The 23,327-nt window shown below is 36.2% G+C and overlaps 1 protein-coding gene across 7 annotated transcripts in view; it reads right to left on the bottom strand.

The window, feature by feature from the left end:
* ERC1 (ELKS/RAB6-interacting/CAST family member 1) overlaps positions 1-23,327 on the bottom strand; it is a 370,818-nt gene that overhangs the window by 179,017 nt on the left and 168,474 nt on the right. For all 7 annotated transcript variants that reach the window (XM_027857322.1, XM_027857320.1, XM_027857325.1 and 4 more), the window contains one exon: positions 4,954-5,089. In XM_027857322.1, the coding sequence (XP_027713123.1) occupies positions 4,954-5,089 (136 nt within the window). The remainder of the gene's footprint in view (positions 1-4,953; positions 5,090-23,327) is intronic.

The raw sequence follows: 23,327 nt of genomic DNA, 5'->3' as shown, positions 1-23,327 counted from the left end.
AATTCGATTAACACTAATTATTCACTTACCTTTTCTAATTTACCTTGTCTTGTCTTTCCAACTATCTTCTCCTTCTAACTTCCTCCTTAGATTCTATTTTCTAATTTTCCTTAATCCTTTCCTATTCTCTTTAATTGTCCTTGATTCTGCTTCTCTTACCCAGAAACACAATCTGAACCAGTACCAATCAGGGCTTGGAGATTGTTCTTCAAATTTCATCAATTTCTCCCAAATTTTGCAAACTCTTCCAAGTAACCTAAATGAGTCCAAAGCTATAATTGCAAGTGTCAGAATATTATGGCAGATGAAACCACATCATATATAACCAACTGACAACTATGGGAAGTCATAAGAACTTAATAAACAGAGGTTTTTCAATGGGAGTTTGGGACAAATAAATAAAGGACTATTTTTTTTAAACACCATGATGTTGAGGCTCAACCAGTGAATTACACATGAATTTTTGCCTTATACAAGTAAAATAATGTAGCAAAATTAACAGACAAATATTAGTCATATAGTTACAAAAACCTGGGTTGAAGTTTTACCTATGACACATATTGGCTATCTTACCCTGAACAAGTACTTTAACTAAAGCAAATCTGATCTGCTTCCATAAATAAAATTACTGCAAGTTCACTATATCAGCAGTTACCAAACTTTTTTGATCATACAACTCTATCAGTAAAAAAAAAGTATGCACATATAACTCCTATATATATGTACATATATATTTACTTATTTATAAAATATATATACACATTGCTATACTAATAATTAACTATAATTTAAAATTTGTGCAAAAAAAAAGATACTTGATTCTGGAGACAATAGAAAGCCTGTCATTGTATCAAAATCACTTTGGCAGCTATGAGGAAGAAGTCTTGGATGATTAGGATTGAATTACTTGAGATACAGAGAATAATTAGGAAACTCCTTAATAGTCCAGGTAAGAGATGAAAAGGACCTGAAATAAGGTGACAGCTACGTGTGTGAAGAAGGGGACAGATTTGAAAGAGGTTGAAATGGTAAGGTTTGGCAACCAGCTGCATATGTGAGATAAAGGAAAGAAAGGAATCAAAGATAATACCAAGTTTGAGAACTTGGGTGAGTAGAAAAATAGTGATGCTCTCAAAAGTAAGAGATAAATTCAGAAGAGAAGTATGTGTGTGGAGGCAAAGATAATAAGTACTACTGTGTACATGTTGAATGAGAGTTTAAAGAACATCTAATTCAAAATGTCTTCTAGGCAGTTAATGGCGTAGGACTTGAATTCGAGAGAGAGAGATCTAGACTGAATATAGATACATGAGACAGATTTGGGAGCCATCTAAATAGAGCTGATAATTAAACTAATGGGAGGTGATAAAGACAACAATTGATTAAGTATAGAGAAGACAAGGCATTATGTCCACAGAGAGAGGATGTAATATTAAAGAAGATCCAGCAATGGGAGAATGAGAAGGAACAGTCAAGGCAGGTTCAAGGAAAACCAGGAGAGATCAATGTCATTAAACTCAGAGAGAATAGTACACATTGGAAGAAAGAGTGGTCAATATGCCAAATGCTGCAGAGAAGGCAATAAGGATGAGTACTGAGAAAAGACAATTAGATTGGTAATTAAGAGATCTTTGGTAACTTTGCAGGGATCAGTTTCAATTAACGGAGAATTGAGAATAAGAAGAAGGTTGAGAACCTGGTAGAATTAAAAGTATTATCTCACATGGAAATTAGGAAGTTTGAAAGAAGGATGGTTTTGGTAGGAAATAATAGTCACAGCCCATCTGTGCCTGTTCACCCTGTGCTACTAAAAATGAGATATGTATATATGTTGGGGGGGGGTTAAAGGGGTAAGGGGAATGGTCACTGACGAGATACTATACCAGAATGCAGAGTGCTCTATGGTGATCAAATGGACTGGAGCAGACGAGGGAGGTTGGGGGGGGGGGGGGCGGTGTTTTAAGCTGGTGCTGGTGCCTGGGTTCACTTAAATTAGATCTCTCTTGCCCTAAGGTGAATACACCTAGTGAAGCTGGGGAAGGAGAGCTGTGAGAAGGAACAGAGGGAGAGGGATTTGAAGAGCATGGTATAGTGGTACTAAAGACAAGATCATAATTGGTTATCATGGGGAGGGTAGGATGTGATTCTTCTTCCTATCTTCTAAATGGGTAATGAGCCACCCCCTAGATGGAAGCCACAGCCTCCTTGGCATCATTCTATTCCACAGCCTCCACTTTGGAGACAATTAGCCTATACCTATAAAATCACAGGCTTGGTCCCCCCAACCCCACCAAAAAAATGGCAAAAATAAAGTTCAGCTTTCAATTGAGCATTGAAAACCCCCTTTCCCACTCTCCCTCTGTCAGAGACACACACAATTTAATGCATAAAAACTCAAAACACTTTTACAAATACACCTTGTATATAGTGCAATAGAGCTGATCACGGATTTAAATTATAGGACTCCAGAGCAACATCCTGAGCCTAGCAGATTAAGGAAAGAAGGAGGGGAAGCAGAATTAAATTTTCCCTTTCCCTGTAAAGCTTTTTTTTTTTTAAATTGCTAATAGGGCAGGGAGGAATTTAGTACAATTCAGCAAACATTTAGCACTCATTATGTACGAAAAGACTCTGACAGGTACTAATGATACTGAGTCACCCTTCACCTGGCACAGTTCTTTGACCACAGCAGGAATGTGATAGATGCCCATTGCCCCATTTTCAAGATAACATAATAGTTACCATTATGCTCATCATCCACAAAAAGACAACCTGGCTCAGTCAATGGAGAAGAAGATCTTGGTTCACATACTATCTCTGACATGATCTAGCTGTGTAACATAAATGACTATTAATAAATTATTTAAACTTTTGAGCATTTAACCTTAGCTATAAAATGGGAATAATAACATCTATTATATCTACTTCATTAGTTTTTCAGGAGTTCCAAGTAGAAAGCCTATGAAAAGTCCTTTGTAAACTTTAAAGTACTTAATGAATGTCAGAGATGTGGCACCAGTTTGAGTCCCCCATCACCTGAAAGAGGGCCAAAAAACTGGATTGGCCAACCAGAAAAAGACATTTTGGCCCACTCTGAATTAACATACCATAATCCATTGCATGCTCTCTGAGTGAACCCCAAAATTAAGCTGACTGGGAGCATTCTCCAATTTATGACTGATAAAGACCAGGCTTCGTGAACTGGATACTATCTTGATTGATGATATTTCTCTTCTCTTACTGTTTTAGGGCATGCTCTTATTAAGACATTACTGAATTGACACTCTTATTTTATGACATCCTGGGGGTACCCTCTTGTTCTATGGAAATTATAATTTTGGCTGACAAAGGCATCCTGAGTCAGGAAGGGAAGGGGGACAAGGGAGTACTCCCTTGCTTTATAGGTATATAATCTGTGCAGCCAAACCCCAAAGTGAGCTCATTTCCCAACGACTCCCATGTATTCATATGCATGTCCGCCCACTATGAGAGAAGTAAACACGAACATACAGCCTAATTTTGTCTGTCTTTCTTAGAACAAACTTGGCCAGGTTGACAGTTACTACTGTTGTTAATATATGGTAACTTGAGGAGTGACAGCATGAACAACTTAGAGGAACAAAAAAGGTTTCCCAGAATAGGTAATAAATTGAACCTTGAACAGTTTGTTTAAGGGGTGATAAAGGATATGGAATGCCAAGTTCAAAGAATGGTTAGTACATTTGTTTGTGTGAAATTTGAATGTATGAAGCAAATAAAGCTAGAAAGGAAAGTGAAAGAGTAGAGGGCTTCACATGCCAAACAACAGAGTTCATATTTTGTCTTAAGACAGCAGGGATTTCTTGAAGATTTTTAAGCAGGGGAGTGACAGTCCCAGAACCTGGGAGATTATTATGGGAACCGTGGAGAAGAAAGCTGGAAAAGGCAGAGACCAGAAGCAGGGAGATCAATCACAAGTTTGTTCAATGGACAAGGTGAGTGTTAATAAGGACCTCACCAATGACAGGGCCTGGATTAGTGGAGAGAAAGGAAAAGAAAGTGAGTCTAGAACAGGGATGAAGGACAAAGAAAAAGAGGAGAAGAGGGACTGAAGTGAGGCACTGAAAAGAAGTGCTTACCTTGGTAAGAACAAATAGATTTGTGGAATGAAGCAGAAGGAAAGAGAACAGAACATTAGTGTCTGAGAGAAGAATTTCAGAATCTAGGATCACAGAGGTAACAGGTAAGGGTGATGCCATGATCTCTCATATAAGCATATCTACAGCTGCTCAAGTGGAATCAACTGAGGTAATAAGAGATGAGGAAGTTAATAAAGTGGGAAAACAATATCTGAGTGAGGGTACAGCAAGGTATTAATGAAGAAATGGGAAAAACAAAAAACAAACCTGAGCTACAAATGAAAAAAAAAAATTACAGCATCAATAAAGTGTCCATATATGACAGCAAGGTTTGTAAGAGAAAAGAAGACCATGAGCTAAAAACTGAGGTTCTTGAGAAAGAAGGAAGAACAACCTAGGGGCCAGCTGAGATAGCTAAGTAAGGCGGCAAGGGGAGGGCTAGTAAATGACAATATGGAGTAAGAAGCATGCTCACTTCCCCTCCTGGTCCATATATCATGGAAAATACCCAGCACTAAAGACGGGGCCCAAGAATGCAGTGATTTTCAGAGGGACCCAGGTTTTCACAAGCAAGAGATAAGAGCACTTTGAGAAGATCTAGAATGAAAGGGAGTACGTTAATGCTGGAGCAGAAGTGACAAAAGTATCAAGGACATAGTAGGAGGAAAGGAGCAGAGAAGGATAGGGACTAAGGGGAGGCTTGAGTTCAACTGCACCAACAGTGGAGGAAGGGAGCAAAAAGAATTGGAGAAAGACACCCAAGCACAGAAAAAACAATAGGCCATTATAGATCCCCGCCCTGCCCTCCAAATCAATGTTTTCTTTCTGCTCTGACCTGGAGCTGCTGAGAGCTGTCATTGAGATTGTCCTCCCTCCTTCGAGCCTCCTCCAGCATCTGCGCACTCTTCTTTTTCTCCACCTGCTCCTTGTGCTTCAGATTGGCGACCTTCTTATTTTGGTCTTTTACTTGCCTGTTAAGAAAAAAAACAAACTTTTCAAAATTGCGTGTTCCCTTTATTCTATGAAGCTGATACTAACGAACAGTTTCAAGGAAGTTGTTCTTGGAATTTCTGTAGTTTCCAACACTTTCCCACTCCACTGAAACCAAATTTTCATAAATGACAACTCATTTTTCTATTAAATAACATTTACTTAAGCTCCATAAGTAGTACTTAACAGTGATTTCATACAACAAAAGAACACCGTATGGTCAATAGTCAATAAACATTTATTAAGCACCTACCATGTGTCAAGCATTGTGCTAAATGCTGGAGATACAAATAAAGGTGGGGTGCCTACTCTCAAGGAGCTCATAGTTTAAGGGGTAAACAATATGCAAACAACCACATTCCAATACACTATGCACAGGATACATTAGAAAAAAATAAACAGAATGAAGGTACTAAATTAGGAGGGATCAGTAAAAGGTAATTTTAACTTCCTAGCTCAGAAAACGATACTATCAGGGTCTTTAGTTAGAAGTATGACAAGTTTGTCAGCCTAGAGAGCTGTGAACTCTGGATGAGTGACTAAGATGGGAGATTAATTTTTCTCTAGTACCAGACAGTTGGATGATGTTTAGCCAACTATCTCTGATTAGTGATACAAAATCTTTTCAAAGAAACTCAAAATAGATAAGTGACTACTATTTTGTGTCAGTGAGAGTTGTGATGGAGACATGAGTCATCTAAGATATGAAAAAAAAATCCTCAGCTACAAATGCAAAACATGCATGTGCAAATTGCATCAATTTTAATGGATAATTTATATTTTTAAGTGTACTACTCACTCCTTTGAGAGAAAAATACTACAAGCAAATTCATTAATAGTACTTTTTTAAAAATAATACACATACATAAATTTATTATAATGTAGATTCTGTAAGATGGCAGTGTCAAACACAAATGGAAACAGGAGCCACTACACAGTATATAAGAATTCCTGCAGGCCACACACTGACCTAGAAAACTACACGTTTATATGTTTCTTTTTTTTTTTTTAATAATTTCAACAACATATTAAAATCAGATAGGAACTAGATATAACAAATATGTAAAAAAGATATTCTTACATATTTGACAATTTAAAAATATTTATATGTATGTATTTATTTATTTACAACATATATGCCTACAAATCAGATAGGAACTACAGATAAAAAGCGCATAATTTTATGTTTTAATATGGAATAAATTCAAAATCATTATAGAACATATCATTTCTTAAAAATTCAAAATCAATTTAATATCATTTGTGAGAAACTTGGCATCTTTTGACAAAAACTATTTTATCGATATTGGGTATAAGCTTTTGTGATTTTTCAGTATGTATGATGAATGTCCATTTGTAAATCTTGCCATATAGGAGTGAAAATAACTGCTTGTATAGATGTACGTATTACCAAATATGGCTAAAATTCTTGCAGCAAGCATACATTTCAACAAAATGGCTTGTCAAATGAGAATAAAAATCTGGAACACTTCATTATACCTTCCTTTTAGCTATGTTATACTGAATTTCAACCAGTTCTATCTGAATGTTACTTTTTGCTCTCTCAATATTAAAAGAAAACAGAGTGCTGAATATTTTAAAGTACTTTCACACACTTTGAATGTTTCAGATTTTTTTTCAAATTCAAATACTAACTCCTGAACATGCTTACTGAAATTACAACAAAATGACTCTTGATAATGTATATGTGTAGGAATTTGCCAAAACTGCTTCAAAACCTAATGACAAGAAAGCCAGTGAATTTCTTTACAAAAAAGTAAACCTTCCTGGTCATTTTCCATTTCATAGAGTTACACCACTGCAAATGGCAACAATTTGACTCCAACCTCTGGAGTAGAACAGGATCTCAGTTCCAACTTGTAGCCCAACTTGCAGCTTGAGCCTGCACAGCAAAAACTAGAGCAAGAATCTCAGACCAATGGAGAGGAGCATTCAGTTCTGTTACTGCCAAGCAGCAGAGCTGGCTAATAGTAGCAGGAGTCCCAAAATTGCTCAGACCTAAAACTAAGTCAAGAACTTGCAGATCTTAGACCCCATGGTCTAATAATGAGGTAATAATCAGACCCTGCCTGTGCCTGGGAGCACGGAACAAGCGTACACCCAAATCCTAATAGGCTGGAAGAAAGAGCAAACAAAATGAGAATGCTATCTTAAAAAGATACTAGGGTGACAAGAATTCTCAGAGAAAAACACATCCTGGACACAAATTCAACTAGAATTTCTAGATGAGAGGAAAAAAGGATTAAAATTTTTTAATTTTTATGAATAAGTGTTGGAGGAAAAAATTGAGAAGGAAATGCGAACTATGGAATAAAGAATCAGAAACAGAATGAACAACTTGTTACAATAGGTTAAAAAAAAAACAACAAAAAAAAAACCTTGCCCAAGCAACAAACTCCCTGAAAATTACAACGGACCAAATAAAAGCCAATGATTCCATGAAACAAAAAGATATACTGGAAAAAGAAATTCAACAAAAGAAAATCTAAACCATAGCAAAAACCTGGAAAACACATTGCTGGGAAGGGGGAAGGGAGTGGGGGGAAAGAGATTAAGAATCACTGAACTACTTGAGGGCCATGATTGAGAAAATGGCCCTAGACAACCTATTTCATGAAATCTTGAAAGAAAACTGCAGAAATCTCTTAGAATCTGACAGCGAAGTGGAAATAGAAAGAAGCCACTGGTCACCAAATGAAAGAAACTCCAAAATAAAAACTAGAAACATCATAGCAAAAACCCAGATCTTCTAGGTCAAAGAAAAAATACTGAAAGCAACCAGAAAGAAAAAATTCAAGTACTGAAGAGCTACAGGCGGAATCATACACAACATAGTAGCCACCAGTATAAATGAGCAGAGTGCTGAATACCATGTTCCAGAAAGCAAAGGATATTTAGGCTTACATTCAAGAATAACTTACTCAGCAAAATTGAGTGTAATTCTATTGGGGGAGGGGCTGGGGGAAGATATACCTTTAATGAAATAAAGGACTTCTAACATTCCTGTGAAAAGACCAGAGCTATGTAAAAACACTAAAGTTCAAACACAAGAGTCAACGGAAATGCAAAATGCATGACTGAAAAATAATAAAGGACCAAACAAGGATAAACTGCTTACATTCTAATATGACGAGAAGTATTCCTTCTAAATTCTATCACCAACATGAGTCACAGAGGGAAACTAATTAGACAAGGCCTGAGAGTGGCTCTGTTACGTCTTTTTTTAAATAATATTTTATTTTTTTCCAATTACATGTAAAGACAATTTTTAATATTCACTTAAAAAATTTTGAGTTCCCTCCTTCTCCTCCTCCTCTCCTAAAAAGAAAAGAATTTTAAATAGGTTACATACGTGCAATCCCGTAAAGCAGGCCTGCACAACATACATGGCCCGAGGACAGTATGCTATACAGGCCTTTCTTATATCCTCTACATTTTTTTGCAGTGTGCAGGGCTGCTGTAAAACATATTTCCGTATCATTCCTATTGTGAAAGAAAACACAGACCAAAAGGAAAAAAATAAACATGAAAAAGACAAAGAAAGTGAAAATACTATGCTTTGACCTGCATTCAGACGCTATCAGTTCTTCCGGTTGTGGATAACATTATCCATCATGAGTCCTTTGGACTTGGTCTTGGATGGCTGCATGGCTGAGAAGAGCTAAGTTATTCAGAGTTGATCATTGTGACAACCTTGCTGTTACTGTATACAATGGCCTTCTGCTTCTGCTCCCTTCACTATTAAGTTCATATAGGTTTTTCTAAATTCCACCTACTTGTCATTTCTTATGTCACAGTAGTATTCCAATACATTCATATACTGCAACTTGTTCAGTCATTCCCCAATTTGATGGGCATCATCTCAATTTCCAATTCTTTGCTACCACAAAAAGAGTTGCCATAAATATTTTTATATATGTAGATCCTTTTCCCTTTTTTATGATCTCTTTGGGATACAGACCAAGTAGCTGTATCGTGGGATCAAAAGGTATGTACAGTCTGATTGCCCTTTGGGCATAGTTCCATATTGCTTTCCATAATGTTTAGATCAGTTCACAACTCCACCAATAGTGCATTAACGTCCCAATTTCCCCACATCCTCTCCAACATTTATCATTTTCCTATTCAGTCATATTAGCCCATCTGATTGGTGTGAAGTGGTACCGCAGAGTTGTTTTGATTTGCATTTCTCTAATCAATATTGATTTATAACATTTTTTCATATGACTCTAGATAGCTTTGATATTTTCATCTGAAAATTGCCTATTCACCATTTGTCAACTGGGGAATGACTTGTATTCTAATAAATTTGACTTGGTTCTCTATGTATTTGACAAATGAGGCCTTTATCACCAGACACTTGCTATAAAAATTATTTTGCGTATTTGTTCTCCCTCTAATTTTGGCGGCACTGGTTTTGTTTGGGCAAAACCTTTTTAACTTAATATAATCTAAATGATCCATTTTACATTTCATAATACTCTCTGTCTCACATTTGGTCAAAAATTCTTCCCTTTTCTATAGATCCGACAGGTAAACTATTCCGTTCTTTTAACATGCTTATTACCACTTTTATGTCTAATCATGTACTCATTTTGACCTTATGTTTTAAGTGTAAGATAATTTTACATTAGTCAATACCTAGTTTCTGCTACACTGTTTTTCAATTTTCCCAGCAGTTTTTACCAAAGAGTGAGTTCATATCCCACAAGCTGGGGTCTTTGGGTCTGTTATGTCTTTATGATATTAAAAGAAGAATGGAAAAGGAGAAGAGGAATGCACTGAGGGAAAGGAGGGAAGGAAAGGAGATTTAGGGAAAATTAGGTCACATAGTCAGGGACAAGCAGACATGTATATAAAGAAAGAAGAGGGAGTGGGAGGAGCTATTTACATTTGAATCACTCTTATTTGAACTTATCAAAGACAGGAAGAACACACATGATCACAGAGTTGGGTACATAAATACATTTCATTCAACAGGTAAATATTAAGAAAAGGTGAGAAAGAAGGTAGAATTAGAGGGAGGGCAGATCTAAAAGGAAGGATTAGTAGTCGTAAGCAAATAAATTCTGACTAAAAATGTATGAAAATATTTATAGCTCTTTTAAGCTCATTGAAGAAAATAATTCCTTAAAAATTAGAACTGGGCAAATAGCTAATGACTCCATGAGACATCAAGAAAAAATAAAACAAAATCAAAAGCATGAAAAAAATAGAAGAAAATGGGAAATATATCACTGGAAAAATAACTAACCTGGAAAATAGATTAAAGAGGTCATTTAGGAATTCTTGTACTACTTGAAAGGCATGATCAGAAAAAGAGTCTAGAATTCATCTCTCACAAAATTATCAAGGATATCTACCCTAATATTTTAGAACAAGAGGGTAAAATAGAAATTGAAAGAATCTACAGATCAACTCCTGAAAGAGATCCCAAAATGAAAACTCCCAGGAATATTATAGCCAAAGTCCAGAGTTCCCAGGTCAAGGAGAAAATATCGCAAGCAGCCAGAAAGAAACAATCAAGTATTGTGGAAACACAATCAGGATAACACGAGATTTAGCAGCTTCTACAATAAGGGACTGGAGGGCTTGGAATATGGTATTTTGGAAGGCAAAGGAGCTAGGATTACAACCCACAATCACCTACCCCAGCAAAACTGAGTAAAAACTTTCCAGGGGATGAGGGATAGAAGGTGTATGTGTGGGGGTGGGGGGGTGGATATTTAATAAAATAGAGGACTTCAAAGCATTTCTGATGGAAAGACCAAAGATAAATAGAAAATTGGACTTTCAAAAACAAGACTTAGGAGAAGCATAAAAGGGAAAACATAAGAAGGGAAGTCAGATGAGGGAAGGTAGCAGTCAGAAGCAAAACACTTTTTAGAATAGACAAAGTGAAAAGAGAGAGAGAGACAGAGAGAGAGAGAGAAGAATAAACATGGGGACAATAGTGTGTAGGGAAATACACAGTAATAACTGTGGGAAAAAATTTATAGCAAGTTTCTCTGATGAAGGCCTCATTTCTCAAATATGTAGAGAACTGAATGAAATTTACAAAAATAAGTGCCATTTCCCAAATGACAAATGGTTAAAGGATATGAACAGTCAGTTTTCAGATGAAGTAATCAAAGCTATCTAAAGTCACAGGAAAAAATGCCCTAAATCACTATTGATTAGAGAAAGGATAATTAAAACAGCTCTGAGGTATTACTTCACACTTATCAGATTGACTAATATTACAAAAAAAGGAAATGACAAATGTTAGAGGAGATGTGGGAAAATTGAGATACTAATGTACTGTTACTGGAGTTGTGAACTGATTCAAGCATTCTGGAAAGTAATTTGGAATTATGCCTAAAGAGCATACCCTTTGATCCAGCAATACAACTACTAGGTCTAAAGCCCAAAGAGATCAAAAACAAAAAAGGTAAAGGATCTAGATGTACAAAAATATTTATAGCAGCTCTTTTTATGGTAGCAAAAAAATTGGAAATTGAGGAAGTTGTGAAAGAATACTATTGTTCCATAAGAAATGACAAGCAGGATACACTAAGAAAAAGCTGGACTTACATGAACTACTGTGCAGTGAAGTGAGCAGAACCAGGAGGACACTGTACACAGTAATAGCAATATTGAATGATGATCAACTGTGAATGACTTAACTATTCTCATCAATACAATGACCTAAGACAATTCCAAATGACGAAAAATGCTGTTCATCTCCAGAGAAGGGACTGGTAGAGTCTGAATGTAGATGAAAGCATACTTTTTTTTTTTTAACTTTCTTTGTTCCTCTTGTTTTTTTCAGAGGAGTAGAGTGTTTTCTTTCACAATATGACTAATACAGAAATATGCTGTGTATGACTGCACATGTTTAACCTATATCAAGTTGCTTGCCATCTTAGAAAAGGAGGATAAAAGGTAAGGAGGGACAGAATTTGAAACTTGAAATTTTAAAAAGTGAATGTTAAAAATTGTTTTTATATGTAATTGGTAAAAATGAAATTTTTTTTTTAACAAAAGAAGTACAAAAGACTTCTTGCAGAAGTTGGAATTTTAGCTAGGACCCAAAGGAAAGTCAGGGAAGCCAGAAGGTGAGGAAAGGAGGGAGAAAGAGAGAGAGAATTCCAGACATGGGGGACAATTTTATAGATGAAGCAAACTAAAACAAGGTACCTAGTTTATTTGCATAAATAAATAACCTGGGTACCTAGTTTTAGTTATGTATATTGTGTATAAAGTTGTATACACATGTACTTATATATAAACTATACATGTATTTTAAGGGTTATAAACATATACTTAAGCCTTTTATATACACACATGTAATATTTATATATACACATACATACATATAAATGTGTGTGCATGTGTGTATTATTGTTGTTGTTCAGTCATGTCCAACTCATCGAAACCCATGGAAGGAGGACTACAGCACGCTAGGCCCTTCCGTCCTCCACTATCTCTCGAAGTCTGTCCCAGTTCATGTTCATTGTTTCCATGATACTAGTTATCCATCTCATCCTCTGCTGTTCTTTTCCTCTTGCCTTCAATCTTTCCCAACATCAGGGTCTTTTCCAATGAGTCCTGTCTTCTCGTTATGTGGCCAAAGTAATGAAGCTTCAGCTTCAGTGTTTGACCTTCCAGTGAATAGTCTGAATTAATTTCTTTAAGTATTTACAGATTTGATCTCTTTGCTGTCCAAGAGACTCCCAAAAGTCTTCTCCAGCACCACAATTTGAAAGCATTGGTTCTGTGGCACTCAGCTTTCCTTATAGTCCAACTCTCACATCCACACACTACTACTGGAAAAAACCATAGCTTTGGCTATATGGACCTTTGTCAGCAAGGTGATGTCTCTGCTTTTTAGTATGCTGTCCAGATTTGCCATAGTTTTCCTTAAAAGAAGCAAATGTCTTAGTTTCATGGTTGCAATCACTGTCTGTGATCTTTGAGTCCAAGAATATAGAATCTGATACTGCTTCCTTTTCTTCTCCCTCTATTTGCCAGGAAGTGAAGAACCAGTTGCCATGATTTTAGTTTTTGGGTGTTTTTATTTTTTAACGTCAAACTTCAAACCATCTTTTACTCTCCTCTTTCACCCTCATCAATCGGTTTAAATCCTCTTCACTTTTCTGCCACCAAAGTGGTATCATCTGCATATCTGACATTGTTGATATTTCTCCCAGCAGCCTTCATTCCAGCTTGTGAGTCACCCAGCCTGGTATTTTGCATGATTACTCTGCATATACGTTAAATAAATAAGGTGACAATATAAAGTCCTCTTGTACTCCTTGTCCAATCTTAAGTCAATCTATTGTTCCATGTTTGGTTCTAACTGCTGATTCTTGACCCACATACAGGTTCCACAGGAGACAAATAATATGATCTAGTATTCCCATCTCTTTGAAGACTTTCTGTAGTTTTTATTCTTTTTTTTTCTAAAGTCATGAAACTGAACTACAAGCTCAGTATAAGTCAGCAAGGCTTTCTCTCCCTCAATCTCAATTTCTCCCTGTCCCCACCATGTTGCCTACACCAACAGACCATACCTGAAAGAATTAATCCTTTCATCTAAGGTAATCTTTCCATGGGAAGGCAGGTGTTCCACAACTGTCCAAATATATCAAACCAGTTGCTCCAGTCATGTTTTATTTTACTCCCCTGACATCTTTTGCCAGCCACCTAGCTACCACACCAACCCCTCTCCCACCAACTTTCATATTCTTCAACCACTATCAAATCATTATAGTCATTGTTCCTAGAAAGGATGAACTTTGAATCCCTCATGACAGCACTCAAATAAGCCTCATAATTTTCCAAACCAAAATACCACTCTCTCCCTAGGCATAACTTTCTAACCTTTGTTCTCCCCCCATTATAATGTAAGCTCCTCGAGGGCAATGATTACCTTCTTTTTTGCTTTTGTAGTGTATAGCATATAGTAAGAGCTCTGACATACAATGAATTTTTTTCATTCATTCATAAATTATATCAACATATATTAATGTATATTCATCTATTCATACATGTTTCATGACAACGAAAACAAACCTAAGCAAAGTAATCGTTTGCAGTCAGATTTACAAATGTAAAGAAGATGCTTTGGCTTTTTTATATATTGAACTTAGTGATACATTTACTCTGCACTATTAGTTTAAACAAGAAATAAAAGATTGAAATTTTGTATTGTCTTACGAGCATTCTTTTCTGACACCTGACTGTGATAAAGGTCCAAATTATATAATTCAAGAGTTTTTCTACTTAACTACCACAAGACAGACATGTTTTAGTTTTTTCCTTGACTTTTTCCTCAGGATTGGGATGCACTTTTAGTAAAGAAGAACAGTTGAATATTTTATCTGTGTTAAAAGACTTCTCAAAATAGAAGGCCTCGACTTTTAATTAGTAGAATCAAGTTAACTCTAGCTCTGCTCATTTTTTTGAAGAAATAATTTTTTTTCCTTCAAGTTAACCTTCCAATATTCTTTGACATTTCATATGCCTAGAAATTTAATCTCTGGGGAAAGGGTAAGGAAATTGAAATCACTTTCTTACCATAATTAAAAATTGTTTTTCAAAATGATTGGACCAAACTGTGTCTCCACCAACAATGTATTAGCATTCTTGTCTTTCTGTGCCTGCAATTTTGACTATTTCCATCTTTAAGCACCCAGTTTGTTGGGAGTGAGATAAAATTTTGGACTTGTTTTGATTTACTTTACAATTTCTGTAGATAAATTACCTTCAGAAAGTACAGATAATTAAATTTGAAATGAAAAGGATGTAATATACCAATAGGTTATTTCATAATAAATGGAGGTAGTGTACTAATTCTATATTTGTTCATTTAAAGTTAACTATTTATTTCCTTGTTTTGAACTTGTAATAATGTCATTTGTACCTTCTGCAAATCTGCCAACATAGTATCAAAAACAATGTCACAGGTAAAAGTCATTTTTGAATGATCAGCTTTGGGTATACTACATTAATCCTTTTTCTTAATATTTTGCCATTTTTCTCCAGTCTAACTATGTTACTACTCTGGCATTACAAATTTAAAGTATTAAATTAGAGAAATAGTAAGCAGTAGTAAGAGTAAAAGGCTAGTTATGAGATCTGTTGGAAAAGATGCCAGGTAAAAGTGATTATTTATAAGAAGGTTAACAAAGATTACGAGAAGCTGGGTGGCACAGCAGACAGAGCCCTGGTCCTGGAGTCAAGAAGATTTATCTTCAGGAGTTCAAATCCAGCCCAAGACACTTACTAGTTGTGTGACCCTGGGCAAGTCACTTAACCCTGTTTACCTCAGCTCCTCATCTATGAAATGAGCTAGAGAAAGAAATGGCAAACCATTCCAGTATCTTTGCTAAGAAAACCCCAAATGGGGTCATGAAAAGCTAGACATGACTGAAAAACAACTGAACAAAAAATTACAAAGATTAATAAGAATAAATATCCTATAGAGCAATGGGGTCAAACAGAATCAGAGACCACTAAACTGGACATAAGGATTGCTACAGGCACATTGGCTGTTGTCCTTCATTCTCAAAGAGGACCAAAATGACATCACTATGTTGGGGTCAAGGTACAGTGTGGTCACCTGGGGCTGACTGGATCACTATGAGCTCAAAAGATTCTATCACAGGTCAGGCACAAATTGTCCACATGAACATTTGGAGTGGAGATGTCTCTCAATTTGTGCATCTCACTCTTCTGAGCTACTCCAATTCTGCTTCACTCACAGAGCACAGTGCCTTTTGTGATGGCAGGCACACCACGCTGGATGGTCCTTTGCCAGCATCTCCCATGTCACATAATCGATTCTGAAGTTCTTCTGAGAGACCTTGAGAGTTTCCTTGTATTGATTCTTCTGACCACCATGTGAGTGCCTTCCTTGTGGGAGTTCTGTGTAAAATGGTCTTTTAGGCAAACTTACATTTGGCATTTGAACAACATGATCAGCCCATGGGAGTTTAGCTTGAGAAAGGACATCAATGAACAGTATCTCATCTTGCCAGGTGATCTTCAGAATATTCCTAAGACAATTTAAATGGAAGTCTAACGCCTCTTTTCTCCCACACTTTCCTTCAGGGTCTCCCAAACACTGAGCTAGCTCTGGCAATGTGTGTGACAACCTTGTTGTCTATGTGTTTTCTTGGCGTTAATTGTTAAGCCAAAATTAGCACAAGTAGCAAAGAATCAATTCATACTTTGTTGCATCTCAGCTGTGAGATGCCTTCCTTGTGAGAATTCTCTGCAAAATAGGTTTTTAGGCAAATGTACATTTGGCACTCAAACAATGGGGCCAGTCCATCAGAGTCACACTCTTTGCAGTAGAGTTTGAATGCTTGGCAGTTCAGCTTGAGAAAGCACCTCGGTGTCTGGTACTTTATCTTGCCAGGTGATCTTCAGAATCCCCCTCAGATAATTCAAATGGAAGCAATTCAGTTACTTGCCGTGGTACTAGCAGACTGTCCAGGTTTCACAGGTATACCAGAATGAGGTCAGCACAACAGCTCTGTACATCTTCGGTTTGGTAGTCAATCTAATACCTCTTCTCTCCCACACTTTCTTTTGGAGACTACCAAACACTGAGTTAGCTCTAGCAATGCATGCGTCAACTTTATCATCCACGTGGACATCCCTGAAATGTATACTGCCAAGATAAGTGAACATATCCACAGCCTTCAATAGTTCTCCATTTGCTGTAACTGATGGTTCCACACATGGGTGGTATGGTGCTGGTTGCTGGAGAACCTGTGTTTTCTTGGTGTTAACTGTTAGGCCAAAATGAGCAGAAGCAGTAGAGGATTGTCTGTACTTTGTCGCATCTCAGTCTCAGAAACTACATTGGGAGCACAATCATCTGCAAACAAAAAATCACACACCAACTCTCCTTCCACTTCAATAATTTACTGTCAGTGTAGTAGCTGATCTGGATGTCATTTCTGTCCTCGTTGAAAGCGTTTGACAACATTGGTAAAAAAAAATCATGCTAAAAAGCATGGGAGCAAGCACACAGCCTGTGTTTCACTCCACTGGTGACCGGGAAAGCACAAGAGCATCGTCCATTATCTAGAACCCATGAAAGCATGCCATCATGAAACCATTTCTCAGCCCTTTCTGAAGCCACACTGGCTCTCAAGTAAATGACCATCTGCCAGGTGAAGGATCATCTGATTAAGGACGACTCTGGCAAGAATCCTGCCAGCAATGACAAGGAAGAGACCTCCCTGAAGGGGGAATCCCCATAAGGATTTCCACATGCACATATTCCTTTAGAAAATCACATTTTAACATTATCTATCTATACATATTACCTACATGTTTTTATTTATTTAAATATTTTCCAATTACATTTTAATCTGGTTTAGGCCACACTCAGGAGTATTGAGGTCTGCATGTGAACTGCGGGCAATGTATTTGGCAGTTTTAATGGAACTATTAGTCAAAAGAGATTTGGAACTGTATGGACATCAATATCATTTTTTCAATGACCATTCTGGGCTATTTGCCCTCCTTCTCCCTCTTCTATTCCTTGTCCCTTACCATACATAGGTTGTAATAGAAATATCAAGAGGACATAAACTAACACTACTAAGAGCACAATGTTAGCTACCACACTGAAATAGAAACTTCTAAGATACAGCAAAATCCATAAAGGAAAAGAAATTACAAATAATAGAAGAAATATATGTTTTGGGGTGATAGCAATTATCAAACAAATCAAGAGAATCTCCATACAAGTACTATACTTTCTCTTGTTGATAGATAAGAGCCTAGTGACTACTTAAGGAAAAGAGGGGAAAAAAAGTTTTAATTTCATTATGTACTGTTCCTCTGATGGACTATATTCTTCCTTACCAATTCCATGTCAATCTAAAGAAGGGAGAGGAAAAAAAAAAGAAACGAAATAATCTCCCATGGACTGGGCAGATAATAACTCTCAAAACACACAGAAAGACAGACACACAGACACACTCTCTGAAGAAGAGAAATCTCCTGCTGAGTTATTTTAAAATTCTATGCTTGTAAAGCTCATAGTTTCGAGAATATTATATCCTCTGGACTGAATTCTTAGATATCTTTCCTCAAGTAAATTGTATTATTCCAGTTTCTTTTTAGAACTCAAGATAAAATTAGTACATGGTATTTTAAATATACTTATTTTTAAAAGGACATACTGACCTTGAGGTGAGACTGAAGGGAGCAGCATATCCAGGAAGATGCGAAAGAGAAAGTTATAAAGAGTTAATAAGATTACAGTTCAGAGATTACACTACTGAAGAACACAAGACAAAACATGAAACATAGCATTAAAGAAAAAGAAAGAAGTTCACCATGGGTTACACCAATCAGTCAATAAGCATTTATTAAGCCTTTACTATGTGCCAGATTTTCAAAAGTACTTTCTGATCAGATTATACTATTCTACATCAACATGAATTTCTCTGCAAGAGTTCTATCTGAAATCAACTACATATGGAAACTGACCACTTTTCCTTCAGAATTAGTAATTAGATATGTGAAAATGTGGCTGTATTTAATTTAAAGACAAGGTCACCTGACAATTCCTTACAAAAGATTATTCCCCTGGTGCCTAGGATTAAGTTTTTACAAGCCTCTCACCTGAAAATGTTCCAAATTATCTGACACAAGACAGAAAAAAGTAATATAATGTTGTGTTTCCATTAAGCTGTAAAAGGTAGTAGGAAAAAAAAAAATCTAGTTTCTCTCTAAAAATTTGAAATGAAAATTAATTTTATCCGAATGTAAGAAGAATTTTTTTAAACTTCTTCCTATACTGCTGACCTCACATTTGTCAAAGTATACCTCATAAAGTGAAATCTAAAAACAAAAATGGCCTTTTGGCTGAACCTACACTTCACAGAACAAATCTCCTTAATAAAAGGATTTGTTCTACAAAACTTTAACTCAGTCAAAATGCCACATCCAAGGACCTAGAAGGCAACATGTGGCCTTGAGGCCACAGGTTCCCCACCCCTGGTCTAGCTTTTTATATATTCCTACTTCTTCCTCTATTGTGCTCAAGACCCAAATTACAATGTAGCCTGTCTCTAAGTTCCTGAAGAGCATAAAGCCCTTAAGGCTCATCTACTAACATAAAAAAGAAAAAAAATAAGTAGAGCTTCTTAAAGAAGAAAGGAAAGAGTGGAGCTTATTTACTAATGTCAAGCACCACTTGGGTTTTGTTTCTGCCCATTTCATCCAAAGTTACAGTAACTTTTAAAGCATATGTATCTCACCACCTCTTGACCTGGAAGCAATTACTTCAAAGAACAGGAATGCTAAGAAAAGATATGGCAATATTTCATAGACAACTATTACTGCATCAAACAATGATGTGGTCTGGTTTTTACAGGAAGACACGAGAATTATGGACAAACCACAACTCCTCAGGTGACTATGAAGCAAATCATAATCTTTATTTCCTTCAATCAGTGCAGTTAGAAGCAGAATACAAAGTGCCATTCCCAAACATAAGACTACTTATTAATCCACTGAATAGTCGCAAAGGAAAGTAGAAAAGGAAGAAAGAACTAATAATTTCATCCATCACCTCAAATGGATCTTCAAAAAGTAAATACTACCTCATATCAGTATTTAATAAATTACATTACTGAAGATTCTTTGAAAAAGTAAATGTGTTTTATGGTATAAATTTGATATGAATGGCACATGCTGAGGAATTCACTTCTTTTGTGCCAGAGAAAAATTAAAGTTTTTCATTCTTGGCATATAGTTTCATTTATTCATAGCTAATCAGTCAATAAACATTTAAGTGCTTACTATGTGCCAGGTGCTGTACTCAACACTAAGAATACAAAAAAGAAGCAAAAGATGCCTCTGCCCCCAAAGAGTTCACAATCTAATAAGGAGGCAAGTAAATAAATATGTATCAAACTGGCTTACTTCCCATACATGACATGCCTCTGACCACACCTTAGCACAGGCAGGCTCCTATCCCTGCAAAGTACTCCTTCACCTCCATTACATCATTTAATCCCTAATTTTCCTTAAGTTCAAGTGCCAGCTCCTACTCAAGCCTGATCATCTTGTTCCCCAAACCTAGAACTCCTTGTGGTTTTCACTTTATATATATTTCCTATTAACTTCTCTATATACATTATATTTCCCTGCAATAAAATGCAAACTTTGCAAGGGGAGGGACTGTGTCATTATTATCTGGCACAATTCCAGGGTCATACTAGGTGCTTAATAAATTCTTGTTGAATGTGGAAAAATGAGTGAATACTTTCCTTGTAACCCTACAATAATCTTGTGAGGTAGGTAATAAAGGTAGAGGATCAGTGGCTGTGTCATAGAAGCAATATTTGAACCCAGGTATTCTTGACATGAAGGCCAACATTTTATCTGGAAAAGTCACTTAATCTCTCTGGATTTCAGTTTTCTCATCTGCAAAATGGGAGCTTGTACTGAGGTAAGTTGCGGCTGTAAATCTATGATACTACAACACCATGCTATTTTTTATTTAAAGAAATAACCTTGCTTTCTTCTAATTACAGTGAAACCATTAAAAACAGGCCCGGGCATTTACACTTCTATGTAAAACTGAACCTAGATAAAGGCAGAGGTAGGTAAATCTTCCTCTTGATATTCCATAAGAAAATGTCCATTATGTGAAGTCATCTAAAATAAGAGAACGTTCATAACTCTCTCTAAAGGTATGCACGTTGTAATGTGGGTCAAATATTTGCAGACCCTGATATGAAAAAAATGTTATAAACACAAATTAGCACTAAGCATTTTTAGTGCTTACAGACTTAACATGGTTCTTTTTAATGCACTGTGAAAATGTTCTTATTCCTTAGAACAGTCTATAACTCTAAGAGTAATGTGAGCAAGTCTCCCAGAAACAGCTGCCTTTTAACTTTTGGCATTGAAAATACAACTGGAAATTGTCAGCATGGCACTGAAGGAGAACAACAAAAGCAGAATGACCAAATAAGAGTAAAGAACAGAGAGAATGTAGACAATTGAAATTGGCAATATTTAAACCACAGCAGAATGTACCACATATGAATCTGTCCAAAATCAGGTCAGAATTAGGAGAAGGTAAAGATGCATTTAACATAACCAGCTGCTGTTTTATCCTATTTAAGCCTATTACCAGCAAACACCAGCACTGGCAGCAGCAATAGTAGCAATTTAGAACAATAAGAAAGCTTATGTAACACTGACTTCCCTAGCACATCCCAAACAAACTCTCCACACAATGAAAACCAACACCTGATAGGGTGGACACAATCTGTGGAAGATCAGTCTTCTGAGAAACAGCACAACCAAGAGAAAAAACATACACACCACAAGAATGGAACCTGTGGATGGAAACGTGAGGAAATTCAAATAATAAATTATGGGGAAAGTCAAACCAACACATAGTAAAAAGTGGAATGGCAATAAAAAAAGTAAGTGGGTTGAAGAAAAATAAACAGCCACATATGCACCTCAATAATGGAACAGGCAAAGAAAAGTATATGGTCTTCCTAATAGTTCTCCCACATATAAAGCATTACATAAGTATAAAGAAAGATTTAAACAGTCTCCATCAAAGATAAAGGTTATCTGAGACATGTGAGAAGATAAAATGTTTTCTCTAGAACAGACAAAACCTTGAGTAACGCAGAATACCACATTCATACAGTATATTGGTCTTAAGCCAGGATCAAGGTACCAGATCCACAGAGACAGAAAAAGTCTGAAAGATAACATGTGCAGAAACACATGGTCTTAGTGGAATGGAAAGAGTACAAGTCTAAGATGAAGGAGACCTGGATTGTTAATCCTTGTTTCACCAATGACTAAGTACAGACAAATCATTTTACCCTTGTCTCCACTTCCTTATTGGTAAAAGGAGTTGATCTATAAAGTCTCCTGAACTTCTAAATTTCTATAATCTGTTCCCATCTGTGATCATGACACAAAAGAAATAATATGGTTGTAGAATAAAGAAATGTAACTTTTTAAAGGGTTACAAAATTCTGGATTATATACTACAAAAATGGAGCAGTATATGCCTGAAAGAGCAAAAGGGCCCACAATTTCAGTAGCTTTTCAAGTCATATTCTGAGCAAAGAGCGGGCAATTTATGGTTTTTCCTCAAATGAGTGAATTATAAATGGCTAACAAAAGCTGCCACTGGCCATCATTCTAGCTAACAAACTACTATTTATTCCTTTTAAAAATTACACCTAAATCCCAAAGCGAGCACTGGGGTGAAATACTGAATTTATTTTCTGTTTTTGCAAGTAAAAGAGATGAGAAAGGGTACATACTTTTAAGCAATGTTATGTTATTTTTTTTAAATAGCACAGTGAGACTTTCTTAACATAATCCTCACTACCACATGCTGAGATAGGGAACACTAATAAATCAAAATGCTTTTTCATAAAAATTTACTAAGTAAATACTTGGCAATAATTCTAAATATGATAACAATACAAACACACACAAACAAATGAGAGGAGAAAAAAAGATAAAAGAAAATGGAAAATCTAATTTGGACATTTCAGGTAACCTTTGAAAATACAGTCTGATGGGTTGAATACACCAAAATTGGAGGCAATTATTAGAGAACTCAGTTACATATCTCAGCTACTAAAGTGGTCATTGCAATAATGGAAAATGTAAAGCTATGGGACTGTGGGGTGGGAGAGAGAGAGTTAGTTTATCTAAAACTCTAAGACTATAGAGTAAAGCATTAAAAAAAATTTGGGAAACCTAAGCCTCACAATTTTCTAAGAAAGGGAGAGGGGGAGGGGGAAGAGAAGTGAGAAGGGAAAACAAGGAAGAGGTAAGGTAAAGGGAAATGGAAAGGGAAGGAAATAACATTTATAGAATGGCTCCAGTAGCTTTCAAAGTAATGATAATGAATGGCCCCTAAAAACTGGGCAACAGTAGCTATACACACTAGTAGTTTTAAATCCTTGTCAGTATTTCAAGATATGCAAATGACTTTTGGCACCTATTAACTTCTTCATTTGAAGGGGTTCCAGTGGAAGATGTTCACAAGTTTACATAATTGATATTAACTGGCATTAAAAGCTTTACACATACATATCTATGTGCAAAAGTGATGAAGGCCATCAAAGGGTCAAGAAGCAGGAAGATTCTCTGTGTTCAAATACTCTAAGACCAAAGAAAATAACA

The sequence above is a fragment of the Vombatus ursinus genome, unplaced genomic scaffold (genome assembly GCF_900497805.2).
Source record: "Vombatus ursinus unplaced genomic scaffold, bare-nosed wombat genome assembly UNPS02012082.1, whole genome shotgun sequence".
NCBI classification, from domain to species: domain Eukaryota; kingdom Metazoa; phylum Chordata; class Mammalia; order Diprotodontia; family Vombatidae; genus Vombatus; species Vombatus ursinus.
Note: the sequence above shows the minus strand (reverse complement) of the source record. Positions and strands in the feature narration are given on the sequence as shown.